Genomic DNA, 23,887 nt, shown 5'->3' with positions numbered 1-23,887 from the left:
AACTAGAAACTGTAAACATCCAGAACTATAAACTGTAAACAAACTATACAAATGCAGATATAAATAAACAGCAATAAATAATGAGCACAAAATAACAATATAACAGAGTTTTTAAATGAGTCCTAAAATGACTGTAGTTATCCCCTTTTCTTCAAGAGCCTGATGGTTGAGGGGTAGTAACTGTTCTTGAACCTGATGGTGTGAGTCTTGAGGCTCCTGTAACTTCTACCCGATGGCAGCAGCGAGAAAAGAGCATGGCTGGGTGGTACGGATTTTTGATGAAAGATGAATCGGAATCAGGATTATTATCACCGGCATGTGTTGTGAAATTTGTTAACTTAGCAGCAGCAGTTCAATGCAATACATAATAATATAGAAGAAAAAAACAAATTAAAATAATAATAATAATAATAATAATAATAAATAACTCAATTACAGTATACATCTCTTCTCTTCGCCTCTCCATCGATTTCGATGTTGACTGTGCTGAGAGTTTAGTCCCTGCAGGCACGTTTATGGGCCACAAGACCAGCATTGGATTGGCACCATCTCCCACATCGGTCGCATTTGTGATTTGACTGGCCTAGCACCAAATGACTGCGTTCATGACCTGCTTTATATTTCTTCTGCCTTTTCTCCTTGATAGCTGGGATTGACTTCTTGACAAATGCAGCACCAACTTCTTCTGTCCAAAGCATCTTTCTCCCAGGTGTTGACATGTCAGTGTTCTTCATAATGCACTTGAGCACATCTTTATAGCGCAGCTTCTGCCCACCGTGCTCTTTGCCCTTGAAATAGCCCTCCATAAGTCATACCTGGTTTGCCAGACTTGAATGCCATAGATCTAGCCTTCAGCAAACAACGTACATCCTGGTTCATCCACGGCACTGCCGTAAAAAACCATGACATTGGTTTTCTACAACAGTGTTTCATGTAGATGTGCTCAATGGTTGGGGGGGTTTTTACCCATGATGTACCAGGTCGAATCCACTACCTTTTGTAGGATTTTCTGTTCAAAGGTATGGTATATTCCCATACCAGGTCGTAATGCAGCCAGTCAGCACACTTTCCACTACACATCTATCAAAGTTTGCCAAGGTTTTCGATGACATGCTGAACCTCTGCAGACTCCTGAGGAAGTAGAGGCACTGTTGTGCTTCCTTTGCTGTAATATTTATATGATGGGTCTAGGACAGGTCCTCTGAGATAGTGACACCCAGAAATTTAAAGTTACTGACCCTCTCCACCTCTGCTCCTCTGATGAATACTGGCTCATGAAGTCTACTGAAGTCCCTCTCCTGAAGTCTACAATTAGTTCTTTGGTCTTATTGACATTAAGTAAGACGTTGTTATTACTACACTACTCAGCCAAGTTTTAGGTCTCCCGCCTGTATGCTGATTCATCACCCACTTTGATACAGCCCACAATAGTGGTGTCATCAGCAAACTTGTATATTTTGTTGGAGCTGTACTTAGGCACACAAGTGTAAAGCAAGTAAAGCAGGGGGCTAAGTACACACCCCTGTGATGCTCCTGTATTGATGGAGATTGTGGAGGAGATGTTTTTGCCAATCTGAACTGACTGGGGTCTATAAGTGAGGAAATTCAGGATCCAATTGCACAAGAGTGTATTAAGGCCCAGGTCTCGGAGTTTACTGATTAGTTTTGAGGGGGTGATGGTATTAAATGCTGAGCTGTAATCAACAAAGAGCATCCTGATGTATGTATCTATGCTGTCCACAGGTTCCAGAGTTGTGTGCGAAGAGCCAACAAGATAGCATCTGCTGTAGACCTGTTGCTTCAGTAGGCAAATTGGAGCAGATCCAAGTCGCCATTCCGACAGGACATGATATGCTTCAATACCTGCCTCTCAAAACACTTTATCACTGTGGGTGTATGTGTCACTGGGCGTTAGTCATTTAGACAGGTCACCATGCTCTTCTTGGGCACCACTACAATTGGAGCCTGCTTGAAAGATCTTCTCTTGACAAACCAAGTTGTGCATCCTGACTGTACTCAGGGAAGTTTGTATCGAACTGCCACTGCCAAAGCTCATCCAAGTTTAAAACTGAGATCCTGTTAACTGTCTGAGAAATGGACATGTTTTAGATGAGACCATCTCTGGAGATCCCTCTGCCATGGAGCGTTCCCTCTGTGGACAGGCATACTTTCCTGTGCATACATAATAGGTAGTTCACAATAGTTTTCACCATCTAAACCAGCCACTTCCAATCCTGAAACAAAGTAGACAATGTAGCTATTCATGATCTTCTCTTGACCCAATGTGCGTAAGAGATTGTTCTTGAAACCCTCTGTGCAGAACACTGCTGTACTTCGTAACCACTGTTTCATTATCCTTCTTAGACTTCGCTTGTACTGGAACTACCGGAAGTTTACAATCATGATCATCAGTACCTAAGGCAATTAGATACCAGGGCACTACTCACTGCTGTGCCTGATTCTTTCACGGCTTGTTTTGATTCTGCACTCTTTTCATTGGAGTGAATACGAATTATGCTGGGATGCAATCCTTGCTGATGTGTCCTGTACACAAACAGCCAAAGCAGACATTTTCCTTTAGAAAGGCAAGCTTCTCACTATGAACTCTTTTCTCCAGCTGTGGGCATGAATCCAATGTGTGTTCACCCTCACAGATCAGACAAACCCTTCTGGCAGGCGAGACCATTTCCTTTCCACTAGTTCCAGGTTCAGTTTCACCTTTATTTCTCACAGGGGCCACAGTAGAGGCAAAGTTGTTTCCTTTAACCTTAGAATGAAGTTGTGACTTAGTTTTGTTCACACCGTTGTTTATTGCCAGCGATGGAACATCCTGTAGATTCCCAAATACAGGTCTGTTACAATCTTTACTTGCCTTTCAATAAAATCAACAAAGTCAGCAAAAGTAGTCTTATGGTTGTGCCTTTCTTGCAGTTTGCAGATCATCATTCTCCATTTATTCCTAATCATATAGGGCAATTTCTTTATAACAATAGATATATTTGCAGGCATGTCCAGCTCACGCACGTACTGCGCTTCTTCCCTGGCATTGCAACAGCCTCTAAGAAAAAGACTGTAATCTTGAAGAGGTTTCACGTCTTCAGACATAATAGTACCCAAGAAAGAGCCTTTTGCATGAAAGCAGATGCAATTTTCCATTCAATATCAAAACGTTCTTGCAGTAAAGCCTTAGTTTTTACGTATCCTTTCTTAGGATCGACATGCTGTCAACTTCTGACAAGTTCTCTAGGATGACCCCTAGTATATTGTTCAAGGAAATAGAGGCAGTCACTATAGTCAGTCTTGACTTCAACACTATTTTCAAAAGCCCTCAAGAATGCGTGATACTACAATGGATCACCATTGAAGATTTTAATCTCTCTTTTAGGCGAAGATGAAATGCATTGTTGTTGTGCCAATAAGGTTATTTCACTTTGCTTCCTCATAACATCAACAATAATATTCTGACACCTATTGTCTGAAACAAGTACTTCCGTGCTGTAAGTGAATGTCCCTATGAGCTCTTCGAGTGTTGGATATGATTGTCTTTCAATAATTGTTGACGTGTGATTAATGCAGCTAAATCAGCCTCTATTTTAATGCGCGCAGAGGAGGTATTAGAAACAGAAGATGTCTGCATCAGTAATTGAAGCATTGACATTTGCCACACTGTTGCTTGCGTCTATGTCATCCTGTGGGTCCTCTGCTATATGTGTAGTCAAAACATGCCTTGGAATTTGAGAAACACTGATGGAAGATGAGACATATATTCAACATAACCTTCAATGGAACATGCCTGCGTCAAGCATTGTTTCGCATCCTCTATGAGTGTACTACTAAGGCATCCAATGTTTGAAAAGCGCTGGTTCTGTTTTTCCTGCCCGACTTTGGGAAGTAGTGAGATCAACATGTGATGTTGCTTAGCAACAGCTTTACAGAGACTAGTCAAGTCCTCAAGATGAGATTGCACTTGTAAGGCATTTTCCTTATTTGCCATAAGATTGTTTGCATTTGTTTTATATTCCTTTTAAAAACTTTTGATTTTACCTGCTAAAGCTTTCAAAGTAAGTTTAACTTCTCTTTTGCAAACCCCATCTGCAGTCATTGGCATCAATTTCACATTTCGATACACTCACATTACTTTCGCAAGTTGAGTGACTGGCAATTAGCTCTTTGCTTGCCTGCAGCACTGTCAATATTTGATTCAATAAACATAGGCAGCAAACTGTCCGCACATCCACAGTGCTTAAACCAGACTGTACAAACAGCCTTCAATTCAAACATCAGCAACCAGAATACTTCGGCACTTCAATAAAGCAAGGCAACGGAGCCTCAGGCAAGCATCACATAATCAAGCAACGGTCCATAATGGATGGACAGCGCTGACCATTCAAAACTGCATTCAAACCACAAATACACAGCATGAATCAACAAAAAGTCATTTACTTGCCGCAAGCTGAAAGAATTTCTGACGTGTTGCTTTCAGTGTTGCGATTCCAATTTCATCAATGGGTCCAAGGCAATCGTTTGCCGTAGACTGGTGTTTGTTTGGTATAACTAGATATCTTTTGGCAAAATGTAACTTGACAGAATAAACCGAAACTGCTGAGAGACTAAATCAGGGTAATCGACACTGTATGACGCACTTCCAAATAATGAATTTCCAAATCGTAAAAGGTACGTTCGATCCTTTATTATAAAACCAGCAGGGACAAACAATCTTGTATTGATAAAGAACTAACAAAACTAAAATTAATGATATAGCATTCAAATCAGTGAAGTAACTAAGTTAGCGATCCAATGTCATCTCAATTGGCATAACTAAGTGTTCCAATTGGCATAGTAAGTGGCCAAACTAAATTAGCAATTTAACTACACGATACTAAGTGTAATGATAGCAGTCAACAAAAAAAATTACCCCATGGCTTACCCCCTCTCAACCAAACTACCGAGACCAAGCAATAATACGTAACTATACTCATTTGCTTCTACCATAAACCGAACCACGTAACAGATTACCAGAATAAATGCACCACAAAATACAACACAGACAGAAAACGGACACTTGGCTCCTACACCCAGGTTACAAATGCCTGACTTATGAAGAGAAAAAAAATAAACTGCCATAATATTATTAAATTTAGGAATGTGAGTTAAGTACATACATTTGTCCCTATGAATGGCAAAGCATGTCCTCACCCTTCAGTTTTAGTCATTTTTCTTTCTTTTACGTGCTTTTGATGCCATTTATTACAATACTGTGGAGGTATGGTTACCAATCTAAGTGATTTTTGTATATTTTCTGACTAATAGATAAAACAGACTTACAGCTGTTGGTAAAAATAGAACTAGTATGAATTTAAATTTCTAGAAGGCATTTCACGAGCTATAGCATCGAAGGTCATTGTGGAAAATGAAAGCTAATGATACAAGAGATAACAAAATGGGATGGATAAATGATTGCCTGCTAACGGGAAATAGGGAGATGACCTTTTTCTAGTTGGGAAAATGAAATGAATGGTGTGCCTCAGGAACTGATGTGGCAGTCTTTTACAATTTATATAAATGACTCAGATGAAGGAAATAACATGTAGAACATAGAACAGTGCAGCAGTACAGGGTCTTCGACTCACAATGATACACTGACATTTTAACCTGAGATTAATCTAATCTCTCCCCCCCCCCCCCCACGCTGTACAGCCTTCCATTTTCCTTTCACCCATGTGTCGAAGAGTCTCTTAAATGTCCCTAATGTATCTGTCTCCACCACCTCCCCTGGTAGCATGTTCCACACACCCATCACTCTATGCAAAAAAAAAACTTTTCCTGAAACCCCCTACTCTTTCCTTCTCTACTTCTTCCTATGCCCATCACCCCAACTAAAACTCCTTTCAATGTTATGGCAAGCCTTAATATTGACAAACTCCCAGCACTAAAAATTAACACCAAGTACATATGAATTCTCATCCTACTAGATTTTAATTGTTATATATATATTTTCATATTAGTTATTTTTAAATACTTTAGCCTAAAGTTCCAGTCTGACTCATTGAGGAGGCACACAATCATGACCTCTATTAAGTAAAGCTCACTTGTCTTATAAGGGGTGCCAGTTGGAATCTGAAATTTATTGTGCCTTTCAAAAGATCTGGAATTTCATGGAAAGCAATCTCACAATCAGGAAGCACTATTGTTTCCTGGTTGGTTCACCTCAGGTATTAACTGTCTCAGCACCTTTATTTTGCATTAAATATTTATCACATAAAAGATAGCATTTGTCTATAAATGACATTCCACATGTGGACACTACCTAGTTTCCCAATAAATACATTAGAGAATACATTATTGCTTAAATTAAAAGTTGCAACTACTTTCTCAAATTTTCTTTGTATATTTGCTACCAGTGTTAAACCTGCAGATATAATCAAGCACAAAGTACCTTATTATCTTTTATTGTGTAATGGCACAGACTTTGTCTTTGGCCAAATCTTTTTGCAATTTCTACAGCATTGCGATCTGGATCGACAAAAGGAAAATGAGCCAAATCTCGTTGAATCTGTGGAAAAGACAGAGGACACTGCATATCCTTGTACCATTTGCTTCCATCTTCTTGTGCACAGTTGCAGGATTCATGGTACACATAGCCTGCAAAGGGAAACATTCATTTACTACTGCCACCAACCTCCTAAATAAAATATAAACAATAAAAAGTTGAACCAGATAAAGCAAACACAGCATTATATCTTTTTTAAAAATCCCATAAGAAAGCATTGTAATCTAGAAGGTGTGGGATTGTCAAGGCAGATACACAAATGTTGTTTTCTCTCAACAACTAAGGAGCATTAGTCAGGGTAAGCTATTTAAAGATCAGATGGAGAAATAGATGCACAGGATCTAGCTAATTTTTAATGCAACAAATGAAACACTGAATGTAAATGTGTACAAAAATCACCAAAAATGATAGCAAAAGAAAAACAACAACTCGTTAATAGACTGAGAAGAAAAGGCCATTGAAATTTTATTTTGTTTTCTTAACAGATATGGTGCATAAACAATAGGTTACGGTAAGTTTATAGGAGTTACTAACCAAACCTCAGTTGGGAGAAAATTAACAACGTTGGACTTAGAAGTTATGGAACTTTTAAAAAAATACAGTAGATTCAACACAAGGTTACTGGTATGAGAAAATACAAATGAAAATTTACATATTGTATATATATTTTTTCATTTTTGGAGAACAGATTACATATAATATAGATATCTAAATCTAAGGTAGCAGGTAGATTGAAGTGAGTTTGGAGAGAAAGGAATTTCTGAATTAAGACACAGCCACATGAAAGTTGTAAGACAATGGGATTCACTTTCATGGATAGTGGTGTAGTAGAAACAACATCAACATTTAAAATTACAGCGGGAACAGATATATCACTGAAGGAAAAAGAGAACTAAAGGCATACAATCAAATTAGTAAATATAATTTGAATGATCTGCTCCTGTAAATACTAAATACTATGTTGTGCTAAATGCCTGATTTGAAAACAAGTGTACTTTAATGCAGGATATGGACATCACTGCCAATGCCAGCATTTATTGACTTCATAATTACCCTTGAGAGGTTATGGTCTGTCGCTTTCTTAAGCCACTACGCTATAAACTTTCAAAATGCACTATACATAGCATAATGTAGAGAGGTTTTATATATTGCATTTCAAATGTATGTTTGTCTGCATTATTCATGCAGGAGTGAATTTTATAAATGCCTACTCACTAAAGTATGGAGAATGACTCAGACAGTAAATTAATCATAGTTTTATGCACTATAATCTAGATAAAATTTAATCTAGGTAACGTGAAAATTGATATTAAAGTACATGTCTTAAACTTCCCTTGATTTTAATCCTATTCAGGCTGTCAATCAGAGCAATTTGAGATGTGGTTGATATTATGCTCATGATGTACCTCCAAATGCACAGTTCCACCACAACTTGCAGTGGATGCAGAGATTCATCTTCGGTGGACATAAATATCATTCAAGAAACCAATAACAGCATAATTTCCCACACAAAATGCTGGTGGAACACAGCAGGACAGGCAGCATCTATAAGGAGAAGCACTGTCGACGTTTCGGGCCAAGACCCTTCATCAGGACTAACTGAAAGGAAAGATAGTAAGAGATTTGAAAATAGTGGGGGGGGGGGGGGGGGGAATGCTTTACAATTCAACTGCCAGGACTTAAGAACTTTTTTTTTAAAGCTATTATTAATGCTTTTTGAGTTAGTGATTTAGATGCATATCATATTATTACTGAGTTAAGTATTGTATGTAATGAGTTTTTGCTACAACAAGTGTATGGGACATTGGAAAAAAATGTTGAATTTCCCCATGGGGATGAATAAAGTATCTATCTATCTATCTGATAGGAGAAGACTGGAGGGGGTGGGATGAAGCTAAGAGCTGGAAAGGTGATTGGCGAAAGTGATACAGAGCTGGAGAAGGGAAAGGATCATGGGACGGGAGGCCTCGGGAGAAAGAAAGGGGGGGAAGCACCAGAGGGAGATGGAGAACAGGCAGAGTGATGGGCAAAGAGAGAGAAGAAAAAACAACTAAATATGTCAGGGATGGGGTAAGAAGGGGAGGAGGGGTAATAACGGAAGTTAGAGAAGTCAATGTTCATGCCATCAGGTTGGAGGCTACCCAGCCGGTATATAAGGAGTTGTTCCTCCAACCTGAGTTTGGATTCATTTGGATTCATTTTGACAGTAGAGGAGGCCATGGATAGACATATCAGAATGGGAATGGGACGTGGAATTAAAATGTGTGGTCACATATTTCTGATCTGCTTCTTTCTACATCAAATAATCTTTCAATTTATCTAATTTGGGAAGAGTTACTTGCATAAAACATATTTAACATATACATCCTTCAATTAGTTTTAATGTCAGCACTGTAATAAATCTGAATTACCCTACTCCTTAACTTGATCTGAGATAAGCTCTTATGCTTCAACCAACTCTACTTACAAATCTCAGCTTTTTTTTATTTTGATATGAACGATCAACAAATATATTAAAACAATGAAGATGGACTGCATGGCCTTAAAAAGATTGTGCTAAGTTGGAATGCCTTTGATAAAGTATGCATGCCTTTTAATACCTCTTCTAAAAGTATACTTGGTATTGATTATTCCTACGCAACACAGTTAAATCAAACACTAAGATGTTCATTTATATTTGCAGGAAATGTTACCAGAACTGGCAGAGGTGATGATCTGTTGGAAAACGACACATTTTTATCAGTCTTTGCCCACAGTGGGAGAGTCAACAACTGGAGTTTAAAGGTGAAAAGAAATAAATATAAAGGTTTGATAGACAAGTTTCACCTAAAATGTGTGTGGATATATGTAACAAGTTCCCAAATGAAGTGATAGTGGCGGCACAATACAGTGCTTAAAAAGACATAGGAGCACAACTGGGCTATTAGGCCTATCAAGTCTGCTACACCATTCAATACTGGCTGATTTATTTTCCCAATTCTCCTGCTTTCTCCCCATAACCTATGATGCCCTGACTAATTAAGAACCTACCATTCTCCACTTGAAACATACCCAATAACTTGGCCTCTACAGCCATCTGTAGCAATGAATTCCACAGATTCACCACCCTCTGGCCAAAGAAGTTCCTCCTTATCTTTGTTGTAAAGGGATGTCCTTCTATCCTAAACTCTCCTATGCATTATTACTGCCCAGGATATCAATGTTCACATTTCAAGCCTGGTGTTCTCTGTGCGTCTTCCCTGTAGAATGCATGGATTTTCTCTGGGTCCTCCGGTTTCCTCCCATATTCCAAAGAGGTACCATAGGTTAATTGATCATTATAAATTGTGCTGGACTAGGCTCAGGTTAAATTGGGCGGTGCAACAAGGGTCTATTCCATGGGAGGAGAGAAGGGGGGGAGAGGGAGGGGGTTGATAAATAAAGATAAAACTGGGCCAAAGGGGTTGTTTCTGTGATGTACAACTTTATGATTCTATGACTGTGATGCATCTAACAGCTGAATGCTATTATCTCTTACAAAGTGAAATCAAATGACACTTTGATTTCAGAGAGATTTACTTCCAGAAGAGCTCAATGCCTGCTAAGCTCATTTTGACCACCACAAAATGGAGGGACCTTCACGTACCCCCACAGCCGGAAAAGATGATTTGATTTCAGTGTCCGAGAGCATCCTTCAAGAGGGTGTGAAGCCACAGAAAACATCCAGACCAGATGGTGTACAAGGATGAGTACTAAAGACCTGTACTGATCAAATGGCTGGAGTGTTCACTGAGATCTTTAACCTGTTGTTTCAGCAGTCTAAGGCGCCCACTAGCTTCAAGCAGGCTTCAATTATATCGATGCCCATGAAGAACGTGGCAACCTGCCTCAATGACTATTGTCCAGCAGCACTTATATTCACTGTGATGAAGTGTTTTGAGAGGTTAGTGATGAAACATATGAACTCTTGCAACTTGGATTTGCTTCAGTTTGCCTACCAGTATAACAGATCCACAGCAGATGCTATTTCATTGGCTCTTCACTCAATCCTGGAACATCTGGACCAAAAAGATGTATACACCAGAATGCTCTTTATCAACTAGAACCTGCATTCAATACCATCATCCCTTCAAAACTAATCAATAAGCTCCAAGACCTTGGCCTCAATACCTCCTTGTGCAACTGGATCTTCGATTTCCTCACTTGCAGACCCTAGTCAGTACAAGATTGGCAACATCTCCTCCACCATCTCCATCAACAATGGTGCACCACAAGGTTGTGTGCTTAGCCCCCTGCTCTACTTACTTTATACCTATGACTGTGTGGCTAAGCACAGCTCCAATGCCATATTTAAGTTTGCTGATGACACCACTGTTGTTGACCAAATCAAAAGGTGGTGACAAATTAGCATACAGAAGGGAGATTGAAAATCTGGCTGAGTAATACCACAACCTCTCATTCAACATCATCAAGACCAAGGAGCTGATTATTGACTTCAAAAAGAGGAAACCAGAGGTCCATGAGCCAGTCCTCATCAGGGGATCAGAGGTGGAGAGGGTTAGCAACTTTAAATTCCTCAGTGTTATCCTTTCAGATGACTTGTCCTGGGCCTAGAACTTAAATGCAATTATGAAGGAAGGACAGTATGATCTCTACTTCCTTAGAAGTTTGCGAAGATTTGGCATGACATCCAAAACTTTGGCTAACTTCTAAAAATGTGTGGTGAAGAGTATCTTGACTAGTTTCATTATAGCCTGGAACAGAAACATCAATGCCCTTGAATGGAAAATCCTACAAAAAATAGTAATATGCCCAGTTCATCAATGCTAAAGCCCTCCCCACCACTGAGCACATCTATATGGAGCATAACCACAGGAAAGCAGCATCCATCATCAGGAACTCCTACCACCCAGGTCAGACTTATTCTCGCTGCTACCATTAGGAAGAAAGTTCAGAAGCCTCAGGTCTCACCACCAGATTCAAGAACAGTTATTACCCCTCTTGAACCAATGGGGATAACTTCACTCAACTTCGCTTGCCACAACTGTTCCCACAACTTATGGGCTCACTTTCAAAGACACTTAATCTCATGTTCAAGATATTAATTGCCTATTTATTATTATTGCTATTTATTTTTTCTTTTGTATTTGCAGTTTGTTGTCTTTTGCACATTGGTTGTTTGTCTACCCTGTTGTCATGGTCTTTCGTTGAGTCCATTATGATTATTGGATTTACTGAGTATGTCTCAGGGTTGTATATAGTGACATATATGTACTTTGATAATAAATTTACTTTTAGTCTTTGAATGCAGAGATGCCAAAAAATAGGTCCATGTATAATAGGTCTCTAGCAAATGCGATCTCACTGGCTCTTCATGCGGCCTTGAATCACCTGGACAATAAACTTAGATCAGGTTGCTATTTATTGTCTACAGCTCAGCACTTAACAATCGTTCCTACTGTTCTGATCAAAAAGCTCCAAAACAGAGCTACTTCATTCTACATCTGGATCTTCGACTTCCTCACTGGAAGATCATAGTCTGCGCAGATTGCGAGGGCTGTAAACAAACTGTGCCAATGCAGAAATAAATAAATAGCAATAAATAAGAACCATGAAATAATATAACAAAGTCCGTAAATGAGTCCTTAAGTGAGCGTAGCTTTCCCCTTTTGTTCATGAGCTGGATGGTTGAGGGGTAATAACTGTTCTTGAACCTGGTGGTGCGAATCCTGAAGCACCTGTACTTTCTACCTGATGACAGCAGCGAGAAAAGAGCATAGCCTGGGTGATGAGGATCTTTGCTGCTTTTCTACGGCAACGTTTCATGTAGATGTGTTCAATGGCTGGGAGGGTTTTCCTGTGATGTACAGGGCCAAATCCACGAACTTTTGTGGAACTTTCTGTTCAAAGGCATTGGTGCTCCCATATCAGGCCGTAATGCAGCCAGTCAGCACACTTTCCACCACACATCTTTAGAAGTTTGCTAAGATTTTCGATGACATGCCGATCCTCCGTAGTCTCCTGAGGAAGTAAAGGCATTGTTGTGCTTTCTTCGCAATAATATTTGTATGATGGAGTCAGGACATGTCCTCAAAATAGTGACATCCCGAAATTTAAAGTCACTGACCCTTTCCACCTCCGATCCTATATGAATACTGGCTCATGAAGTCTACAATCAGCTCCTTGGTCTTATTGACATTGAGTGAGAGGTTGTTGTTATTACACCACTCAACCAAGTTTTCAATCTCCCTCCTGTATGCTGATTCATCACCCCCTTTGATACAGCCCACAATAGTGCTGTTGTCAGCAAACTGATATATGGCGTTGGAACTGTACTTAGCCACACAGTCTTAGAACATGGGGGCTAAGTATACATCCTTGTGGTGCTCCTGTTCTAATGGGAATTGTGGAGGAGATCAGCTGGTTAAGTGGTTTCACAGCAACAACCTTGCACCAACGTCAGTAATACCAAAGAATAGGTTGTGGACTTCAAGATGAGCTAAGATGAGGGCACGTACAACAATCCTCATTGAGGGATCAGAAGTAGAAAGGTGAGTAATTTCAAGTTCCTGGTGTCAACATCTCTGCTGATTTATCTTGAGCCCAAAATATTGAGGCAGTTACAAAGACCGTGGCTATATTTTATTAGGAGTTTGAGATTTGGTACGTCACCAAAGACACTCGCAAATTTCTACAGATGCAATGTGGAGAGCATTCTAACTGGCCGTGTCACCATCTGGTATGAAGGGGGGCACTGCACAGGATCAAGATAAGTTGCAGAAAGTTGTGAACTAGTCAGCTCCATCATGGGCACTAGCCTATCCAGCATCTTGGACATCTTCAAGAAGTGATGCCTCAAAATGGTGGCATTCATCATTCAGGACTGCACCACCCTGCCCCACCACCACCACCCAGGACATGCCCTCTTCTCATTGCTACCATCAAGGAGGAGTTACAGGAGCCTGAAGGCACAAACTCAACATTTCAGGAACAGCTCCTTCCCCTCTGTCATCAGATTTCTGAATGGGCAGAAATTTGTTGGTGACATTAAACCTGATTCTGAATTCTTCCAAGATATTCTGTCCCCGATCTTAACAGACATATAACTGTTCATGACAAATACCACTATTAATGCACAAACTGGCACGTTTCAGAGGTTAATAATTATAGCATTTTGTTAACCCCCAGAATTTGGTAGTTATTCACATTGTTCCATTTTCTTCACATAAATGGTCTCACCAAAGGTTCTTCTGTTATTGTTAATTAGTTATCCTTTAAACTTGTCACAGAAAAGTTAGGGCTGACTATTAATTACATGTATCCTTTTAAATGACCTCAGTATGGTTAACACAATGGCAGAAAGTGAAACAATTTTAAATGAATAATCTAATTCCTGCTCTTCATAAATTGTTCTAGGGAGATTTTCAAAGTTTATGATATTATTCTTACACTCCCCTTTGTCTTTCCCCCCTCTCTTTAATAAAATTTTTGTATCCGTGTACTTATTTTATTTCTTTACATGACCTGCCTTTACACAGTCAATTCCGTTGCTTTCTCAACCTTGATTTCATTGATTTAGAATACTATAGTTGTCTGGTGCTCTTGCCACACTTACTCATATTTCCAGCCAGTTACTGAGCTAAAAACTCGCAATGGTCAAGTGATTTACTCAGCAAGCTGCTTCACAGGAATGACTTCTTGGAAATATCAGGTTATTTTAACAATGTGTTTGTGTACTGCCATATTGTGCCTTTGCGATACTCTATAATTACATTTAAAAAATCTCAAGTACCTTTTAAAAAATATGGTGACTGAGCAACATGAGCATCTTGGAACTTAATCTCAATTACCAGATCCCTGTAACTTGAATACATTCTGTATCTGACAAGGAAAGATCCATCCTTCCGATCCAACACTTGCACCCAAATGCGAGTGAATTCCTCACCCGGGGAATTAAAGCTCACTGTAAATGTGTCTTCACCTGGTGAAGAAGTAAAGCTACAGGGAAAGGAGAATAAGTTACACAGTAATCAGTACAAAAAAAAATGAATTGTAAGGGAAAACATTTTAAATTAACAGGTCTGTATAGGATGTAGACATGAGATAAACATGACATCAAAACCACACACGACTATACAAATATCCTGAACTTTACACTTCTTAGTCTCACAAATGTATGAATTTCATTAATGAAGTTAACTGCACATGTGAACAATCTCCTTTGATTGAACACTTATTTACAAAATACAGAATATCTTATGTAAATTATTCCAACACACTAAGAACAACAAAAATGGTAGCCTTGCTTACAATTCTCTTAACTCTAAAATGAAGGTATTATCACTGTCAGAAATGACAATTTATTACACACTACAGTATTGTAACAATGACTAAAGTCAGTCTGATTAGATTGTAAGATAACAATGACAAATCATTACAATGCATTTGATGCAATGTGCAAGTCTGCACAGAACAGGTTAGTGAAAATAATGCTATTTGTAACAGTATGTATGTATTTGAGAATATACAATTTCTAAAAACGTTTTTGTAAACTGCTCATTGTTTTGACAAAACAGCCATTTTTAAATCAGAAACAGCTTTCCAAATTCTGCTAGAAGTTTAATGTTTATTATGGAATTAAAGAGCAAACATTTGACACTAAACCTTGAAAAGCTGACATCACTTATCACTTTTTGTTAAAAGATTGAGGTTCAAGACATATTATCTCAGCTGATGTCCAGCATTATGCTGAGGGATATATTACACAGTTGGAACTTACACCCTTTGCGATGTGTAAGCCAAGATTTCATATCCCCATTCACATACTTATAGTCCAACACTACTTTATTAGAAAAAATTGGAATTCTGTACAGCCTGCTTATGTCTGAACAACATTTATGTCTCAAGCAACTTCACTAAATCAATTGAAATTATTTCTGATTGCCATTTGTGGAACATTACTTTTCAAAATTTGTCATTATAGTTCAATAGTTATTATATTTCATTGACAGTGTAATATTTGATGTCATGTTGTTATGAAGGGTACAAAATGATTGTAAATTCTAATTTTTAAACTTGAAAGAATTACTAAAAATTTGGGACTGCATCCAAGAATAAATCACCTGTTTGAAAAGAGGGAAAAAATGGGGATGGAGTCAAGCACATCTACATATAATGGCAAAGATTTCACTTCTCATTTTTTCCTAACATGTTAATAAATTCATGTCTTTAATTATGTGATTATATACTGTGATACTTTTAAAAATGGCATTTGCTAAGGTGTGGATGTACAGAGCCATCACTTAAGAATTCTATGGTGGGACACAAAATTTTAACATAGTTGTATGAGGAATAATAGAAAGGTCGCTTCCAGGCTGGTAGGCTGCATTCGTGCAATACTACAAAGATCAGTACTTTGCTCTCAACAATATATAATTAATGTGAAAGACTTAAAAACAGCAAGGGCAATGCAGTGAAGTCTGTGGATACTACATAATAACTACAGGATTAGACAAGTTTGTGACAGGATAAGTGAGATGGCAAGAGGATGTGGTATTTTGTGAGAAAGTAACAAAATAAAAAATCGTTGATGTAGGGATAAAAAAAATGTGCTAGCCTACCAATGGCAAAAAAGGTTTTATTTGTTAGCACCAACAGAAATTATTACCCTACTTAATTACCCCAAGGTTTCAGGGACCCATCCTCTTGAATTATTGCAGTCCTTGTGGTTAATAATCAGTTGTGTTGGGAATTTTGGTTCTTTAATTCTACAAGTTACGTTGCTGAGTCAAGATCCTTGAGTGACTTGAAAGGAAATGTATAGATGCGTTGACCGTCTGCCCTTCTTGGTCGCAGTCATTGCAGGTTTGGGAAATGTTATTGAATAAGCCTTTACAAGTTACTGAAATGCATCTTGTATGCAGTGCAGTCACAATGCACTGGATATGAAGCATATGCTCAGAAAGGATACTAATCAAGTACGTTGTTTTATCCTGGATGGTGTTGGAACTTCTTGTGTGCTGTTGGATCTACAAACAGCTTAAATCTCTGGAGTTGCCTTTGAACTTGAATTTTTTTGATTCAGACAAGTGCTACCCACTGGTCAATACCTGATATTAATGCAGAAATCAATATCATGGTATATCTGTTTTTGTATAACGCGTTGTCCATTTTACCTCTGAAAATATAAAATTAAGAAACTATGACCTATCTCCTTGAAAATCGAAGTCCACTTTAAGAAAATTAAACTATTTTCTTGATTTACTTCGATGAATTAAAACAGCAAATGGAAAAAAGCTTTAATTGTAATTCTTTCTCTTGCTGATTTCCTTAAGTTTCAACTATTCTATGTTTTAACTATTACTCCTCTTCTGAGAAAGTGAACAGGTAATTCGTTCTCATTGTAAGCCCAAAAAAAGGCAAAAGTGCTGAAGGCACAGGAGTAAAAAAAAATCTGAATCCAGCACACTTGAGAATTGGTGGTACTGGATAAGATGGGTTTTTTTAAAAAAACTGATTTTTGGATGTTCCCCCTATTAAAACCCAAAAGCATGTTTACTTTTTTTGTTACAGTAGTATTACAAATATGCCAGAGAACATGCTAACTTCAAAGAAAGTAAGCAGTACACAAATACTCAACACCCTAGAAACAACAACAAATCTACCCATAGTATGCCAGAAACCAACAACAGTTATGAGTTAGTGAGATACTAAACGGCAGAAATTTCTGCCAACAATTTGATGCTGGATCGCTGGAGGTTTACTGTAGATGGAAAGTTCATATACATTCAGAAACTGGGTCCATGAACTTCATTGCTTTAAAAATCAAAAGAAAACGGTCTTACTCAGGTGTGACTAAATATTTAGTTTTATTTTGCAGAGAAGTACAAGAATTCATTTCACACCAACACTAAACAGTGCATTCCAGTTAATTGGGCCATCAGTTAATCAGGACAGCCACTTAATTGGGACAACTCTTAAAGAACAAAAACTAATTGAGAAAATAGCTAAGAGTCTTTTTGTTTATTTGAGACACTATTCTGCTTAATTGGGACAGGAGACCTGATGAAAACTTTCTAACTAGAGTCAGTCGTGAGCATTTGTGTGGCCGTTAAGCACTACACTACGCTTCGAGAATACAGTTTTTAGCGTAAGTTGCACGCAGTTGTGTTCAAAAAGCAGCAACTTTTATCACTGATAGTTGGGGAGAAATAAGCAGTTAAGACAATTCAGAACTGTTTTGACTCACCGTGGTTTCAAGCATTTAGGCTTGGTGATGCCAGAAATGGCAAGGAGTGAAAAAAACTATTTCACTACTTCAACAAGTCAGGTACTACAAAAAAAATTCAAAGTATGGATAACTATTTTGACTGTAATAATGAAAATGAAGATGTGAAGGATGCAGATGTTGAAAGTATTGAATGAAGGGAGTCCTTCATCTGCACTAGGTGTCTGGGCTGATTTTGTTCATTTAGTCAATCAAAAGAACATGGCAGCATACACCAGATGAAATTCTCCATCAATAGCTACTAGGAACGAATACACAATTTTATGGTAGAGTAGTAGTATTGGTAGAGTTCTCATTTGTTCTGTATTTCATTTAAATACATAATAGAAACATAGAAAACCTACAGCACAATACAGGCCCTTTGGCCCACAAAGCTGTGCCAAACATGTCCTTACCTTAGAAATTACCTAGGGGGACCCATAGCCCTCTTTTTTCTGTACTCCATGTACCTATCCAGGAGTCTCTGAAAAGACCCTATCGTATCCGCCTCCACCACCATCGCCGACAGCCCATTCCATGCACTCACCACTCTTTGCGTAACAAACTTACCCCTGACAACTGCTCTGTACCTGCTTCCAAGCACCTTAAAACTATGCCCTCCTATACTAGCAATTTCAGTCATGCGAAAAAGCTTCTGACTATCCACACGATCAATGCCTCTCATCATCTTATATACCTCTATCAGGTCACATCTCATCCTCCTTCACTCCAAGGAAAACAGGCTGAGTTCACTCAAACTTCTCTCATAAGGCATGCTCCCCAATCCAGGCAACATCCTTGGAAATCTCCTCTGCACCCTTTCTATGGTTTCCACATCCTTCCTATAGTGAGGTGACCAGAACTGAGCACAATACTCTAAGTGGGGTCTGACCAGGGTCCTATATAGCTGCAACATTACCTCTCAGCTCCTAAACTCAATCCCACGATTGATGAAAGCCAATGCACTGAATGCTTTCTTAACCAGAGTCAACCTGCGCAGCAGTTTTGAGTGTCCTATGGACTTGGACCCCAAGATCCTTCTGATCCTCCACACTGCCAAGAGTCTTACCATTAATACTATATTCTGCCATCATATTTGACCTACCAAAATGAACCACCTCACACTTATCTGGGTTGAACTCCATCTGCAACTTCTCAGCCCAGTTTTGCATCCTATCAATGTCCCACTGTAACCTCTGACAGCCCTCCACACTATCCACAACACCTCCAACCTTTCTGTCATCAGCAAATTTACTAACCCATCCCTCCACTCAGAAGGGTAGGGAAAAGAAGACGATGGCAGCAGTGATAGGTGACTCTATACTTAGGGGGTCAGACAGGCAATTCTGTGGATGCAGGAAAGAGACACGGATGGTAGTTTGTCTCCCAGGTGATAGGGTCCGGGATGTTTCTGATAGTGTCCACGATATCCTGAAGTGGGAAGGAGAACAGCCAGAGGTCATGGTACATATTGGTACCAATGGCATAGTGAGGAAAAGGGAGGAAGGAGGTCCTGAAAGCAGACCACAGGGAGTTAAGATGGAAGTTGAGAAGCAGGACCACAAAGGTAGTCACCTCGGGATTACTGCCTGTGCTACATGAATGTGAGTATAGGAATAGAGTGAGGTGGAGGATAAATGCATGGCTGAGGGATTGGAGCAGGAAGCAGGGATTCAGATTTCTGGATCATTGGCACCTCTTTTGGGGCAGGGGTGACCTGTACAAAAAGGACGGGCTGCACTTGAATCCAAAAGGGACCAATATCCTGACGCAGAAGTTTGCTAAGGCTACTGGGGAGAGTTTAAACTAGAATTGTTGGGGGGAGGAGGTGGGAACCAAACTGAAGAGACTGGGGAAGAGGCGATTGGCTCACAAATAGAGAAAGCTTGAAGACAAGTGCGAGAGGGAGGATAAGCAGGTGATTGAGAAGGGATGCACTCAGACCGATGGTTTGAGATGTGTCTATTTTAATGCAAGGAGTATTATGAACAAAGCAGATGAGCTTAGAGCGTGGATCAATACTTGGAGCTAAGATGTGGTGGCCATTACAGAGATTTGGATGGCTTGGACAGGAATGGTTACTTCGAGTGCCAGGCTTTAGATAATTCAGAAAGGACAGGGAGGGAGGCAAAAGAGATGGGGGCATGGCACTGTTGATCAGAGATAGTGTCACGGTTGCAGAAAAGGAGGAAGTCATGGAGGGATTGTCTACAGAGTCTCTGTGGGTGGAAGTTAGGAACAGGAAGGGGCCAATAACTCTACTGGGTGTTTTTATTTATAGACCACCCAATAGTAACAGGGACATCGAGGAGCAGATAGGGAGACAGATTCTGTAAAGGTGTAATAATAACAGAGTTGTTGTGGTGAGAGATTTTAATTTCCCAAATATCCATTGGTATGTCCCTAGAGAGAGGGATTTAGATGGGGTGGAGTTTGTTCAGGAAGGTTTCTTGACACAATATGTAGATAAGCCTACAAGAGAGGCTGTACTTAATCTGGTATTGGAAAATGAACCTGGTCAGGTGTCAAGTCTCTCAGTGGGAAAGCATTTTGGAGATAGTGATCATAATTCTATCTCCTTTACCATACATACATAGCATTGGAGAGAGATAGGAGCAGACAAGTTAAAAAAGTGTTTAACTGGAGTAAGGGGAATATGAGGCTATCAGGTAAGAACTTGGAAGCATTAATTGGGAATAGATGTTCTCTGGGAAATGTACAAAAGAAATGTGGCAAATGTTCAGGGGATATTTGTGTGGAGTTCTGCATAGGTACATTCCAATGAGACAGGGAAAGTATGGTAGGGTACAGGAACCGCGGTGTACAAAAGCTGTTGTAAATACAGGTGTCCTCTGCTTTCCAAACGTTTGCTTTTACGAAGGACTTACATTGGTACCTGTTTTTGCTAACCGAAAGAGGATTTTCACTTTTACGAAAAGACACCCGCTTTAAACTTGTGTTTACCCCGAGAAAGACTACCATGACCGTGAAGCCTTGTGAAGGCAGGTGTGTGCGCATGCGTGTACGTGCTGATTATTTTCTACAAATCGGTTTTGGCTCAATCTTCCCGATTCTGGTAACTGAAACTACACTGTACATACATCATTTCTACTTTATATAGCTGTGTATTTATCATATCATTCCTGCTTTTACTATATGTTAGTGTTATTTTAGGTTTTGTATGCTATTTGGTATGATTTAGTAGGTTATTTTTTGGGTCTGGGAACACTCAGAAATGTTTCCAATATAAAATAATGGTAATTGCTTCTTCGCTTTACGCCATTTCAGCTTACGAACAGTTTCACAGGAACACTCCACCTTCGGATAGTGGGGGAAACCTGTATAGTCAAGAAGAAAAGGAAATCTTACGAAAGACTCAAAAAACTAGGTAATGATAGAGATCTAGCAGGAAGGAGCTTAAGAACAAAATTAGGAGAGCCAAAAAGGGCCACGAGAAGGCCTTGGCAGACAGGATTAGGGAAAACTCCAAGGCATTCTACAAGTATGTGAAGAGCAAGAGGATAAGATGTGACAGAATAGGATCAATCAAGTGTGACAGTGGAAAAGTGTGCATGGAACTGGAGGAGATAGCAGAGGTACTTAATGAGTACGTGCTTCAGTAGTCACTATGGACAAGGATCTTGGTGATTGTAGGGATGACTTACAGCGGACTGAAAAGCTTGGGCATGTAGATATTAAGAAAGAGGATGTGCTGGAGCTTTTGGAAAGCATCAAGTTGGATAAGTTGCCGGGACCGGGCGAGATGTACCCCAGGCTACCATGGAAGGTGAGGGATGAGATTGCTGAGACTCTGGCGATAATCTTTGCATCATCAATGGGAATGGGAGAAGTTCCGGAGGATTGGAGGGTTGCAGATGTTGTTCCATTATTCAAGAAAGGGAGTAGAGATAGCCCAGGAAATTATAGACCAGTGAGTCTTACTTCAGTGGTTGGTAAGTTGATGGAGAAGATCCTGAGAGGCAGGGTTTATGAACATTTGGAGAGGCATAATATGATTAAGAATAGTCAGCATGGCTTTGTGGAAGGCAGGTTGTGCCTTCCAAGCCAGATTGAATTTTTTGAGGATGTGACTAAACATATTGATGAAGGTAGGTCAGTAGATGTAGTGTATATGGATTTCAGCAAAGTATTTGATAAGGTACCCCATGCAAGGGTTATTGAGAAAGGAAGGAGGCATGGGATTCAAGGGGACATTGCTTTATGGATCCAGGACTGGCTTGCCCACAGAAGGTAAAGAGTGGTTGTAGATGGGTCATATTCTGCATGGAGGTCAGTGACCAGTGGTGTGCCTCAGGGATCTGTTCTGGGACCCCTACTCTTCGTGATTTTTATAAATGACCTGGATGAGGAAGTGGAGGGATGGGTTAGTAAATTTGCTGATAACAGAAAGTTTGGGGGTGTTGTGGATAGTGTGGAGGGCTGTCGGAGGTTACAGCGGGACATTGATAGGATGCAAAACTGGGCTGAGAAGTGGCAGATGGAGTTCAACCCAGATAAATGTGAGGTGGTTTATTTTGGTAGGTCAAATATGATGGTAGAATATAGTATTAATGGTCAGACTCTTGGCAGTGTGGAGGATCAGAGGGATCTTGGGGTCTGAGTCCATGGACACTCAAAGCAGGTTGACTGTGGTTAAGAAAGCATATGGTGCATTGTCCTTCATCATCCATGGGATTGAGTTTAAGAGCCAAGAGGTAATGTTGCAGCTATATAGGACCTTGGTCAGAATACACTTAAGAGTACTGTGCTCAATTCTGGTCGCCTCACTACAGGAAATATGTGGAAACCATAGAAAGGGTGCAGAGGAGATTTACAAGGATGTTGCCTGCATTGGGGAGCATGCCTTATAAGAATAGGTTGAGTGAACTTGGCCTTGTCTTTTCTCCTTGGAGCGACAGAGGATGAGAGCTGACCTGATAAAGGTGTACAACAGAGGTTCCCAACCTGGGGTGTGAGATGGAATTTCAGGGGGTGCGACAAAGGGTGGCTTGTGTGCTTGAGTCACGAGTCATCACTCAGCCAGCTGCCAGTGTGCCTTGAGAAGTGGTAGTAACGTTTGTCCCAAGCACACTCCAGTCTCCCGCTGCCCGAGTTGAGAGAGATGTAAACTCACTCCAGTCTTCCGCTGCCCGAATTGAGAGAGACGTAAACTCATTCCAATCTCCCACTGCCCGAGTCAGCATTGAGGATTCTCATTAGTGTTACCTGGGAAGTTACACCTCAGAGTCGAGGAGTCTCATCATTGTTAGTTAGAAGGTTACATCTCAGTTAAAAAGCACCTCATAATGCCAAAATCTTTATATATCTGGAATCAACCATCAAGTAACGACTTTGCGTTAAAACCAAACCCGCAGACAGTAGGTAACTTATTCAATTATAAAATTTTAAAAAGCCGCGTTTTGATAAAAAGCAGCTGAAGTCATTCATTCGTATTTGTCTCAATGCATTAAAGTTTTTGAATTTCAAAGGTTTTTTTTCTCTTAAAAGGTTTTTTTTCTTGAATCGTTGATAATTTTGAATTATGTTAGTTGAGGAGGTATCACGGTTGGCACCGAGGATTTTGAATCGTATTATGGGAGTTCATATCTCCAGTAATCATTGGAAATAGGTGTGTAAATTCAATAGAGAGTAGCCTAATAATTCGTGTTGCGTCCCCATAGCATTTCCACCTGATGATTTATCTTGGCTTAACCGCAGATAATATCGTAATATAATATTCGGAAGCGTATTTCTCGTGATACTTTGCTATAGGCGTGTCTGGTTGAGTAAAGCGGTCATCCCTGACTTAGTCAGATAGTTTTTCCTCATATTAGCTCATATTTTCCCCTTCATTAACCCTTCATCATGTCAAAAAGAGGGAAATGGAATGATGACTATGTGTGTTTTCATTTCACTTGCACAACAGGAAATAATGGCTTGCAAAAAACCCAGTGCATTCTTTGTAGCGTTGTGTTTTCCAACTCAAATCTGAAGCCATCGAAGCTCCAAGAGCACTTCAAGAACAAGCATGGCGGAGCTGATGTTGAAGGACATGATGCTGGGTCACTGAAAATCAAAAGAGCTCGTTTTGA

General features: G+C 39.7%; 1 protein-coding gene across 5 annotated transcripts in view; it reads right to left on the bottom strand.

Annotated features, from left to right (window-relative positions):
* The window catches only part of poglut2 (protein O-glucosyltransferase 2), an 84,909-nt gene that overhangs the window by 49,118 nt on the left and 11,904 nt on the right, over window positions 1–23,887 (bottom strand). For all 5 annotated transcript variants that reach the window (XM_073043230.1, XM_073043227.1, XM_073043229.1 and 2 more), the window contains exons 2-3: window positions 14,322–14,527; window positions 6,437–6,642 (exon numbers count right to left, since the gene is read on the bottom strand). In XM_073043230.1, the coding sequence (XP_072899331.1) occupies window positions 6,437–6,642; window positions 14,322–14,403 (288 nt within the window). In that variant the 5' untranslated portion in view covers window positions 14,404–14,527. The remainder of the gene's footprint in view (window positions 1–6,436; window positions 6,643–14,321; window positions 14,528–23,887) is intronic.

The sequence above is a fragment of the Hemitrygon akajei genome, chromosome 4 (assembly GCF_048418815.1).
Source record: "Hemitrygon akajei chromosome 4, sHemAka1.3, whole genome shotgun sequence".
Lineage (NCBI taxonomy): Eukaryota > Metazoa > Chordata > Chondrichthyes > Myliobatiformes > Dasyatidae > Hemitrygon > Hemitrygon akajei.
Note: the sequence above shows the minus strand (reverse complement) of the source record. Positions and strands in the feature narration are given on the sequence as shown.